The 12,732-nt window shown below is 37.4% G+C and overlaps 1 protein-coding gene across 12 annotated transcripts in view; it reads left to right on the top strand.

Annotated features, from left to right (window-relative positions):
- SCAF8 (SR-related CTD associated factor 8) overlaps positions 1–12,732 on the top strand; it is a 234,328-nt gene that overhangs the window by 34,046 nt on the left and 187,550 nt on the right. For all 12 annotated transcript variants that reach the window (XR_002338279.1, XR_002338280.1, XM_021072026.1 and 9 more), the window contains 2 exons: positions 1,799–1,882; positions 6,012–6,056. Coding sequence is in view for 10 of the 12 variants with exons in the window: in XM_021072026.1 (XP_020927685.1) it covers positions 1,799–1,882; positions 6,012–6,056 (129 nt within the window). In the remaining 2 variants the exon portion in view is untranslated. The remainder of the gene's footprint in view (positions 1–1,798; positions 1,883–6,011; positions 6,057–12,732) is intronic.

Here is a 12,732-nt window from a genome sequence, read left to right as displayed (position 1 = left end):
CCTTCGTTTCATGGATGTCATTGTCATTCTTTGGGACAGTCCTTTTAAAAATCAAATATTAGTTAAATAAGCATACAAATAAGTATCAGATTACTGTGTTGAATGCTTCAAAAGTGAATGACAGTACAATGAGGGCATAAAAGGAGGTATAGCTTTGGTTGGGGAGACGAAGGGAAGGCTTTTCTCATTAGGTAACTAGTGGGGAGGCCCTGGTTGTATTCCAAATAGAGGGAACAAACCCATTTTTAAGAGTCTGTGGTAGAGAACTGAAAGAAGACCGTCATACTTAGGGCAGAGAGCTGGGAAGGGGAGATGAGACTGGAAAGGTAGACAGGAATCGGACCAGGCAGGGGCATTGTATGTGTAGATTTTTGTGTTTCCCCAAAGACTGGGAAGTCATTGAGCTTACTAATTTTTAAGGTGGTAAGAAGTGGATATCGGTCACTTGATCACACGAGGTTTTGAAAAGATAGACGTGCCATCTCCATGTGAGAGTGAAGGTAATTTGGTCCTGGCAGTTGCTGGAGGAAGAAGAGACAAAAAAGGGGGAAACTGGGTAGTAAATCTATAGGATATAGAAATCAGTAATTAAGGGGTGTTGGATTTAAGACTATAGAGGACTCTAGTTGATTAACCATCGAATGCTGTTTGAATTGCTTTTAAAGCCTGTTCAGGTTGTTTTTGCAGTGTTCTAGTGGCCAGAGCTTAGTTTCCAGACTTGTATTTAATATCTTAGAGCATTGGTAAGATCCTAGCATCACTTTTCATCAGTATCATTTAAGCTTAGTTAGTTGTCTTTTGCCTAGTTTCCCCACCTTACGTTAACTGTTTTCTCTAATCAGTACTACTATCCTTTGCTTACATGAGAAATTTTAAAACAGAAGATTTTAGGGAGGAGGATCATTGCTAAACATTAAAGCTCTTGATTTCTAAAAACAGTTATATTGCACTTACCATGTCAGTAACCAATTGAAAGTATATAATTCAGTGATTTTTAGTATGGTTGTACAGTCATCATCACCGTCAATTTTAGAATATTTTTATCACCCTAAAAAGAAGTGCTGTACTCATTATTATCGTGCCTCGTTGCTCCTAACACCCATAGCTGAGTTAATCACCAGTAGATTTACCTTTTCTAGACATTTCATAATAAATGCTGTTCTGTAACATACGGTCTTTTCAATACGGCCTTTTGAACTTAACATATTTTCAGGGTTCATCCATTTGTAGCATGTGTCAGTACTTCATTCCGTTTTCATGACTAATATTTGATCGAATAGATTGAACCCATTTTGTTTATCCATTCCTCACTGGATGGACATTTGCGTGGTTTCCACTTTTTAAGTGAATTTTTTTATGAATAATGCTCCAGTGGCCATTTGTGTACAAGTTTTTATGAAAATGTATTTGCAACTGTTGGGTATGTACCTGAGAGTGGAATTGCTGGGTCATATTACGTATTTTTATATTTCACTTTTTGAAGAACTGCCAAACTGTTTTCCAAAGCTGCTGCACTGTTTTACGTTTCCATCAGCAGTGTGGAAGAGTCCCAGTTCCTTTACGTCCTTGCTAGCACTTATCTTTCTGATGGTAAGCAAGCAAGTGTAAACGGATCTTCTCATTGCGGTTTTGATCTGTATTTGCTTGATGGCTAATAATGTTGAACTTGATTTTTAAAAGAAAAGCAATGCTTTTATTTCATTGAGTGTATAAAAATAGAAATGTTTGATAATTTTATGTAATTGCTTCAAGACAATTAGTGTTGTTGTATTTAAGCTTTGTTCTTCTTTTTCATCAGTTGTATTCCCTGAATGACTATAAGCCACCCATTTCTAAAGCAAAAATGACCCAAATTACTAAAGCAGCCATCAAAGCTATTAAGGTGAGTAACAAATTTTGCTCTTGTGTTTTCAAAAGAAAATACTACACCATTATTTTGAAAGAGAGAGAGTTTTTACAGATTATATATTTTCTTCCTTTTTACAGAGTTAGTACAGTACAAGGGGAAAAACACAAAACAAAGAATATCACGTGCAGACTCTCTCACCTAGAGATAAACACTTAATATTTTGATAAATATTCTTTCATAAGCTTTAAGGCAATCATTTTCCCTTGCTTTGTCTCAGGTTAGATTTTAGATAGAGCCCCCTTGTGAGCAAAGTGTTTATTAACACTGTTATTTGTCACATTGACTTTCCAAGATCTTGAAACATGAGTTAAGAAAAGGTTTCCAAATAAAATTAATGTATTAATTTTTTCTTATTGATTAGGGGCCATTATGAAAAATAATTGGACTTCATTGTATGAAGGACATTTTTTTTTTTCTTTATAGGGCCTACCCATGGTGTGTGGAAGTTCCCAGGCTAGCGGTCAAATCAGAGCTGAGGCTGCTGTCCTACACCACAGCCACAGCAATGCCAGATCTGAGCCGTGTCTGTGATCTACACCACAGCCCACAGGAACACTGGATCCTTAACCCACTGAGCAAGGCCAGGGGTTGAACTCATGTACTCATGGATACTAGTTGGATTCATTACCACTGAGCCACGACGGGAACCCCATGAAGGGCATTTAAACTGTGGGAAGAGTCCACAGGTATTTAGCCATTGCTCTTAAACAGTAGTTTTGAACCGATTTTGACTTATGGATGCTTCTGAAAATCTCAGGAAAAGGTTGGACTCTCTCTAGGGAAGTACACGTATATGCAAAATTTTGCATAAAATTTGACTTCAAGGTTTTTTTTTTGGTTTGGTTTGGTTTTTTTTTTTTTTGCTTTTTTAGGGCTGCACCTGCACATGTGGAAGTTTCTAGGCTAGGGGTCCAATCGGAGCTACACCTACGCCCCAGCCATAGCAATGCTGGATCTGAGCCACATCTGCAACCTACACCACAGCTCATGGCAATGCCAGATCCTTAACTCACTGAGTGAGGCCATGGGTCGAACCCGCAACCTCATGGTTCCTAGTCAGATTTTTTCCCCTTGCACCACGATGAGAACTCTGACTTTAAGAAACTTTTGAAGGTTAACCTTAGATAACCTCTTCAAAAGGTTCTTCTCCCCAAAGCTGAGACTCGCTGCTGCAGTAGAGTTGTTAAAATTGAGAATAATTACTTGTTTTTAATTAAGTAGGTATTAACCTATAGATATTATATTGGTAATATATTTTCCTACTCTAAGAACATCAACCATAGAAGCACCATTATTTAAATAAATTGTCTTTGAGTAACAGCATTATCTATTAGATTTAACAGATTCTTTACAGAGAATCACCACTCCGAGAAAATTTAGATTTATAGTTGATTTTGCAGTGTTCTTACAGCCAAAACTTGGTTTTCAAATTTGTGATTAATATCTACCAGAAACAGTTCAAATCCCTGTATTTAAATGCAGAAAATCAAAGAGGGAATAAGGACGGTGACCAGCGAACACATTTAAGCTACAGGATTCTTCTAAGAAGAGATTTTTCAGTGTATTTCATAAGTTCTGTATAGAATGTTGGGCTCTTGTGCTTTACTATACTGTTGTACATAGTGATCTGAATTTTATGATCATGATCCTGAGAGTGTGCAAACATACCACTTTTGTTCAGTGAAAATAATTGATGCATTTAGTGTAACTTTTTGTTGAACACAATGCATTTTAATTAGAAGACTTTTTAAGAAGTACTTAACATTATTTCCGTTTTTCAGATGTTGGAAGGGTCTAAGAGCTAATTTACAGTAGTAGAAACAGCCAGATTTGAACCCAAGTTTCTCTCAGAGTCTAAACATGATATACTATTTTGATTTATGGGTACTCTTAATTATTTTTAAGAAAATTCAAACGTGTTGCAAAATACTACAATAAGCAACACACAGCCCCTTAGATTCACCATGTGTTAACAAACATCTTATTACATTTGATTTATTTGTACACACACACGCGCTCTCTCTCTCTCTCTCTCTCTCACATTCTCACTCTCACATATGCACTGTTTTGGGGTTTTGTGGCTAAATCATTTGAGAGTTTGTTTCAGAGTTCATTCAGAATGGCAATCCCTAAATTCTTGAATTTGTCCTAAAACAATGATAATGATAATATACATCACACGCAAGAAATTTCACTCTGATATTATATTAATATACAATGTATTATATGACAATCACGTTATCATATTAATACATAATATATTAGTGTACTAATATATAATCTACACTTTCATTTACCAGGTGTCTCAATATTAACTTCAGTAGCTATCCCCTGCACCCGTGCATTTTCAGGATCTCGTCAAGATCCTGTCATTTATTTGTCCTGTTCTTGTTGCTTTGTTTTGTTTTTCATGACATTGACATTTTTGAAGAGTTGGGACTAATTGTTTAATAGTACTGTACTATTTTAAACTGCATTTGATACATACCTAAATTGATACTTGAATCAGATTTAGGTGACACTGTGTTTCATATTCAAGTAAGTCCTTGACTTTTTATCAGTGTTTGGAGGCATGATTATTTTGATGGGAGCTTGTTAACATTGCACACTGTCTTTTTTTTTTCTTTTTTCTTTTTTTTGGGGTCGCACCCGTGGCATATGGAGATTCCCAGGCTTAGGGGTCGAATCGGAGATACAGCTGCCAGCCTACCCCACAGTCACAGCAACGGCAGATCCGAGCCATGTTTGTGGCCTACACCACAGCTTACGGCAAGGCTGGATCCTTAGCCCACTGAGCAAGGCCAGGGATTGAACCCACAATCTCATGGTTCCTCATTGGATTCGTTTTCCACTGCGCTACAACAGGAACTCCAATACTGCACACTGTCAGCAGTACCTCTGGTAGCCTGAAGTGGAAGAAGCCCTCTGTGAAACTTTGAATTAGTGTTTAGTAAGCTGTTTTACTCTGAATTACCTGTAATATATAAAGTAACTAGAAACAAGAAGCACTGTCAAGGCATTTTCCAGAAAAATCACTACTTAATAAAAACCAGTCACTGTGTAATTAGTGTTTTGTATATTGATTTTAAATGTTTAGTTACCTATAAAATACCTAATAACTTTTAAGTAGTTTTAACTTTTTTTACGCAAGTAATTTAAATCGTTGAGTATACTGTTACTTTATAGTAAGGAAATTTTATTGTGACTTTTGATTTGGAGAATCTGAATAATGAGGTTTTCTTTTGTTTTTGACTTTACCAATATTGGAGTTCATGCTGCAGTTCAGTGGAATACTCTAGTGTGTCTTCAGTCTTGGGGGATGTCTCTTAAAAGTATAATTCATGGAATAAGAAATAGAAGTATGGTTCAGGCTAGTTTTTAAACGAAAATATGCTAATTATGCAGTTGCCATTGCGATATTAAAACTTATAATGTACAAATTCTAGATACTTTTTGTTTAGCTATAGTCTTCATTTCATTCCTTTTCAGGGTCATTCATAGTATTGTTTATAAAACTTAAATCTAAGTTTTCTCACAATTGAGAGTAGCCCATTTAAAATTTTTAATATGTGTGCTCACTTATTTTCTATTGATTTATTTTGGCTGACCCATTAGAACATTATATACCTCTATTTTGTTATATATACTTGTAGTTACATTTTCCAGGAGAAACTGAAGAAGATAATAAAGTTGAAAACCACTCTCTCGCACACATTTATTAATGCTATTTGTTGACGGTTATTTAATTTTTCGTCAATAAAATTTTACTATAGCAAATCTATACTTTTCATTCTAGGAAGGAAGAATGTACATCTACCAGTGTCTTAACACCAGGATTTGTCAGCCTGTTTGTGAAAGTTGCTTGCTTAAAGACTATAATAGAATTCTTTTGTGTCTGTGTTAATGTAACACACTTTGGGTACACTGACAGTACACTTAACTCAAGAATCACTTTACTAGTCACAGCTAGTTATGTTATATGAAAATTTATGATTAAAGTTAATTGCATTAATAGACCTTTGAAGATTTGTTAAGCCACATGTTTAGCAGGAAAAATCATAGTAGATTTAAAACCACATTTCTTTTTTTCTTTTTTTTTTAGTTCTATAAACATGTGGTACAGAGTGTTGAGAAATTCATTCAGAAAGTAAGTATATGATTTTCCATGTATATGCTGAATATACTGTAATTAAAGATATAATGTCCTGTGCTTTTTTCTCTTTCTTTTTTGTCTTTTTAGGACCGTACCCACAGCTTATGGAAGTTCCCAGGCCAGATGTCTAATCGGAGCTGCACACAGGATTTGAGCTGTGTCAGCAACCTACATCACAGCTCACGGCAACACTGGATCCTTAGCCCACTGAGCAAGGCCAGGGATTTGGAGGTTCCCAGGCTAGGGGTCTAATCGGAGCTACAGCTGCCGGCCTACATCACAGCTACAGCAACACAGGGTCTGAGTCACATCTGTGACCTGTACCACAGCTCACGACAACACCAGATCCCCGACCCACTAAGGGAGGCCAGGGATCAAACCCACATCCTCACAGATACTAGTTGGGTTCGTTAACCGCTGAGCCACGACGGGAACTCCACCTAAGATATTGAGTGTAGTTTCCCTTGTGCTACACTAGGTCCTTGTTGGTTATAATTTTATATATACTGTGTGTATATTTTAGTCCCAAACTCTAATTTATCCCTCCCCTCTTCCCTTTTGGTAACTGTAAGTTTGTTTTTTATGTCTGTATGTCTGTTGCTGTTTTGTAAATAAGTTCATTTGTATTATTATATATTGCACATGTAAGTGATATGTATGATATTTTTCTTTCTCTGACTTCACTTAATATGATAATCTCTAGGTCTGTCACATTGCAAATGACATTACTTCATTCTTTTTCATGGCTGAGTAATATTCCATTATGTATACATACCATGTCTTCTTTATTCATTCATCTGTCAGTGGACACTTAGGTTGCTTCCATGTCTTGGCTATAAATAATTATCCTTAGTCATAAAGACAAGAAATTTTATGCAGAGTCAGAGATCTCATGATTTGATGACTTTTCTATCATCCGTGGCTAATCATTCTGTTTTTATTTGATGGTCTGAAATTCAAAGGCTAAATCTTCAGCTACATTCTAAAAAAATATGTAGAGTTTTGTCTACTTTTGTCCATATGAAATATTTTACCCTTTTGCATGAGTTACTGCCAACAAATCTGTCCACTACATGTGGAATAGGATTGAATATCTCAAAACTATTTAGTTGGATACAGTCTGCATACTTTTTTTAGTCAGATGCATTGTATGACACTGTGGCTACTCTTAGGTATCAGAAGGTCAGCAAAAATTTTATCTTCTGGGCTCTGATAATGATCTATCGATGAACTAGTACTGCCTTAGTTTATAAGCTTTTGACTATTGTTACCTTCCTGAAACTTCCTACTGTGTTATATCAGGAATGGCAGGGAATGTAGCTTATTTATAGTTATTTTCATGTAACAAAAATTTTACTCAGTGAATAAAATGTGAAAAAATTGTGCCAAGTGATCTAGAGGATATAGTAGTGAAAGTTTTTGGTTTTCCAGAAACGATCTAGTAGTTTTGTGCGCACAGTGGTTGGCTGTTCTTTTTACAGTGGAGATAAATGTGTGTGTGTTTTCCTTTTCTTTTTGAGAAACCGAAATACATGATCACCTTCATTAAGGTTGGTACATTAATGCTTTTGCCCTTGTGCGTTTTCCCAGGGGAAGGATGAGAGCCATGTGGAAAGACAGTTGTTAGGTTTACTTCCGCTGTCTTGCTCACACACATACCCCTTCATGCAGGTTGTGACGTCCTGTACTTGGGGACCTTCTCGTGGGTGTACCTTACCCTTCGGTGTGGAGAACACAGAGATTTGTGGGCTTTGGCACAGATAGTTTAGAAGGAGTAAATTTCCAGATTCTTACCTTTCCTAATGAACTTTTTACTAAAATTCCTCTGCCCTGGAATATTTTGTTTTAATTAATTAATTTGTGTTTTTGCCTTTTCTAAGGCCGCTCGCATGGCATATGGAGGTTCCCAGGCTAGGGGTCTAATCCGAGCTGAAGCTGCCGGCCTCCACCAGAGCCACAGCAACTCAGGATCCGAGCCGCGTCTGCGACCTACACCACAGCTCCCGGCAATGCCGGATCCTTAACCCACTGAGCAAGGGCAGGGACCGAACCCGCAACCTCATGGTTCCTAGTTGGATTCGTTAACCACTGCACCATGACGGGAACTCCTGCCCGGGAATATTTTAGATCAGTTCTTTGTTCCGTACTCTTAAATTTGCTTCTCAAATGTGTCTTAGGCTTAGTTGTTGTTAATCATTAAGGCAAGCTTTTGTCTTTTGTGTTTTATTAGAGAAATTTAGGGTGTTTAATTTTTTTTGTCGTGACATATATGTACACATATACATCACAGAAAAGTACAGAAAACATAGTATGTATAGCTAATTTTTTTTTTTTTGGTCTTTTATGGCCGCACCTTTGACATATGGAGGTTCCCAGGCTAGGGGTCCAATCAGAGCTGAAGCTGCCAGCCTACACCACAGGATCCGAGCTGTGTCTGCGACCTACACCACGGCTCATGGCAATGTCGGATCCTTAACCACTGAGCAGGGCCAGGGATGGAACTCTCATCCTCATGGATACAAATTGGGTTTTGTTAACCACTGAACCATGACAGGAACTCCCCTGTATAGTAAATTTTTATAAAGGGAAGAATTATGCAACTCATTCACTTTCAGAAATAGAACTTTGAGGAGTTCCCATTGTGGCTCAATGGTAAGGAACCCAGCTAGTATCCATAAGGACACAGGTTCGATCCCTGGCCTTGCTCAGTGGGTTAAAGATCCTGTGCTGCCATGAGCTGTGGTGTAGGTCACAGATGTGGCTCGGATCTGGCATTGCTGTGGCTGTGGTGTAGGACTGTAGCTCCAGCTCCAATTCAACCCCTAGCCTGGGAACATCCATATACCATGGGTGTGGCCCTAAAAAGACCAAAAAAAAAAAAAAAATTAGAACTTTTACTAAACGTCCTTAGCCCCCCAAATGCCTCTTCCTGATCACATCCATTTCCAAGTAAACAAACTGGCTTTTATGTTAGTTACAAACTTGCCTGGTATTGTACTTTTAAATATGGAATCTTGAGCAAGCACTTTAACCTGCTTTTTATTTGTTTATTATATTTTTTAGGGCCGCACCTGCAGTATATGGAAGTTTTCAGGCTAGGGGTTGAATTGGAGCTGTAGTCCCACATCACAGCCACAGCAACTCGGGATCCGAGCCAGGTCTGTGGCCTACACCACAGCTCATGGCAGTGCTGGGTCCTTTAGCCCACTGAGCGAGGCCAGGGATGGGACCCACATCCTCATGGATACTAGTCGGGTCGGGTTCGTTGTCTCTGAGCCATGGCAGGAACTCCATACATTTTAATTTTGTTGAGACACAATCCTGTAGTGTGTATTCTTTTGTGTACTTTTTATTTTTTTTATTTTTATTTTTTATTTATTTTTTTATTTTTTTTGTCTTTTGCCATTTCTGGGGCCGCTCCCGCGGCATATGGAGGCTCCCAGGCTAGGGGTCCAATCAGAGCTGTAGCCGCCGGCCTACGCCAGAGCCACAGCAACACGGGATCCGAGCCGCGTCTGCAACCTACACCACAGCTCACGGCAACGCCGGATCCTTAACCCACTGAGCAAGGGCAGGGATTGAACCCACAACCTCATGGTTCCTAGTCGGATTCGTTAACCACTGCGCCACGACGGGAACTCCTGTGTACTTTTTAAAATCATGTGTTTAGAATTCATCCCAGTCAGCATAGCAGTATTTGTTTCTTTTATTGCTTATATATTCCATTATTCCAACTGCAGCATTTTCATTCTGTTAACAGATATTGAATGTGTTTATGGTTTTCTAGTTTTTGGAATTGTGAACAGTACTGCTGGGAACATCCTTACATGCGTATCCTGGTGCAGCTGGTATTTCTGTGGGAGTGGAATTGCTGGGTTGTAGGCTGTGCATTTCAGCTTGGCTAGATAATACCAAAATAATGTTGTAAGGATTCTACTCATTCACATTCCCGCTACCAGATGTGGCCCCCATCTTAACCAGCGCTTGATACTGTTAGATTTAAAATTTTCTGACCTAATGAGCCTTACTTAAAGGTTATTTTTGAGAGATTTTAGTAAATCATCTTCATTCAAGAAGTTAAATTCCAGCCAACATTGAAACTTGTTTCTTGATGTCTTTTAGACTTTTAAGGACTATCAAATAGAATCAATTTCTCTAGTTCCTCAAACAAAATGTATCCTATTACCAACTAAGAAATACTGTGTTGCTTTATAGTTACTGTTACTTTTCTTCAGATTCTGTATTATCACATCAAATTCAACCTGAGATATTTTACTAAGCTATTAAATTTGGATTTGTCTAGCTTTGTTTTGTCAGGAACTGGTATAATATTTTTTCCTTGCTTATCATTTCCCTTCTCCTGTACTTGTGCACTGACACTCCATGTCGGTGAAGAACAAAGTCCCCTCTTCTCTGCTTTCTGTTACCAAGGCCCTCCCTCGGAGTGTGAAGAGTTAGTGATTCCCCATTAGCCTCTCTGGCTTAGACGTTGTGGAAATACAACTATTGTGGAATTTCTGAGGTTCCTCACTTAGAGAAGTTGAATTATCGGAAGTCTTGAAAATGACGGAAAAGTGTGTTTGCTATCTAGAAGAAAATGCCACTTGATCTTTTCACTTACTTTGTAGTAGCATCTCTGCCTTCTGTAGTTAAATGTTACTTCTTTAAGAAATACTGTGTAGAATGCTTCAAAGTTAGCAGTGAAGATCTTGTAGGCTCTGCTAAGAGTATTATATATGTTCAGTTCATGTTGCACCTTCCTTCCCAATTGATGTACCTTTCATTTCCTTTTCTTGTCTTATATCAGCTGGGACTTCTAATATGATGAAAAGCAGTGGTGAGAGAGGGCCTGCACACCTCTTCCTGATATTAGTGAGAAAAGTAGTTTGTCACCATTAAGTATGATATTAATTGCGTTTTTTTAGTTGTTTTTTAATAGAGTCTGTACCTATAGGCCCTGAACTTCACATGTGTTTTTCAGGGTTTTTTAAACCCCCCTTCAGAGGATCTGGATGGGTAGAGTGGGTATTTCTGGAGTTGGGTATTTCTCTTCCCCCAGGTCAGTTAAGCTCTGATAAAATCCCAGCAAATTAGTCTCTGGTTGAAAAGTTTCTCCTGAGGGAAGACCTTATGAAGAACTAAATGCCTTGGCTACCTCAGAATGGTTCTTTTCCCGTCCTCCTCCTGGAAGCATCCCCTGTTCACTGTGGCAGTTGATTTGGTGTCAGGTATAACCGGGTCCTGAGACAGCCCTCTTTTCTTAAATGCTGCTGTTAGCAACCTTTAGTGCTTTATAACTACAAGTCACAGTTGTTATTCAAAGTATAAAAAATACCGCATGACATTAGAGTCTTAGGAATTCCTGTGTTTTCAGTACTGATAGGACTTGAAGAAGAGATTGAAAAACATTTCAGATTTGTTGTCTTAATTCTCTCAAGTTTCCAGTTGGAGACTTAGCCAAGTTTACCAAATGTTATTTTAAAGCATTCACAATATTTAAATAATACTTAACTTTGTTTTTTGCCATTTTATGTGGCAGACACATAAAAATACCTACTCAGCGAAGGAAATTCTGTCTCACAACATCTTAATATAGGGTTTGTAAGGTATTGTGTAAGGAAAGTTGTTTTTTCCTTAGTCTTTATAGCTTAATACTAAAACTGCTAACATAGTTTTAAAGCTTTGGGATCTTTGCAATAAGCCAGAAAGGCTCATTTCTTGTCTTGTGTACTTACGGTGCTTATGTATTGTGAGTTTATAATCAGAGTTTTTATTCTAAATCAAAGAAAAAAAGTGTTATTTATTTTTTAAAAAACTCACTGCTTTGATTCTTCTATTACTTACCATTCAGTTAAATTTTAAAAACTCTTATCCACAACTTATAAATTCTGTTCAGCTTTACTCTCAGAATAATCATTTCTATAAAGTAGTACTTTGTATATCAGATTATTTTATCTATGTTTTTGGCATTGGGAATAGGTAATTTTTAACAAAGATGTCAGGCTTTTCATTAAATTTTAAAAGTTTTCATTACTGAATATATTATTCGCTTGGCTAGATAGATATTTCTTTGAATGTATGGTAGTCAGAGGAAAATAGCCTTGGCTACTATGTGAACTGAAGGACAAATATGCTAGATTTGGGGGAATATGAGTGAAAACTGCTTCAGACTTTTAAAACAATAACTTTCAACAGAGCATACATTTTTGAACCTTTAGGTAGATTAAACCTAAACCCCTAAACCTTTAATGTTCAAACATCAGCGTTAACGTCTTTTATCATGAATCCCTAAGTACTGAAGGCCAGAGCACTGCAGTAGATATTTGTGAATGGGTGCTGAAGATCTCTTCATTTTCTTAATAGTAACCTTAAGAAGATTCTTTAAAAGGATTTGAAGGGACCTCGTGTCTTTTTGCAGAGTGAAATCACTCATTGTCTTGGCTGAATTCTGTTTGGAAACATGTATGTTTGTGTTGTAAGTGGGCTGAGGAACCTTTTCTCACTGTTCCTCTGATAGCCAAGAAGTTTTTCAAGAATGCAGTTTTGACTTAGTGCCATATATGATTTTCCTGAAACTACTTTGGGTGAAATATTGACCTCATTACACCCAAAATTGGAACCTACTTTTTAGATAGGTAGGAATTATCTAACCATAATTCCATTTTAATCA

This window comes from Sus scrofa, chromosome 1 (assembly GCF_000003025.6).
Source record: "Sus scrofa isolate TJ Tabasco breed Duroc chromosome 1, Sscrofa11.1, whole genome shotgun sequence".
In the NCBI taxonomy this organism is placed as follows: Eukaryota; Metazoa; Chordata; class Mammalia; order Artiodactyla; family Suidae; genus Sus; species Sus scrofa.
Note: the sequence above shows the minus strand (reverse complement) of the source record. Positions and strands in the feature narration are given on the sequence as shown.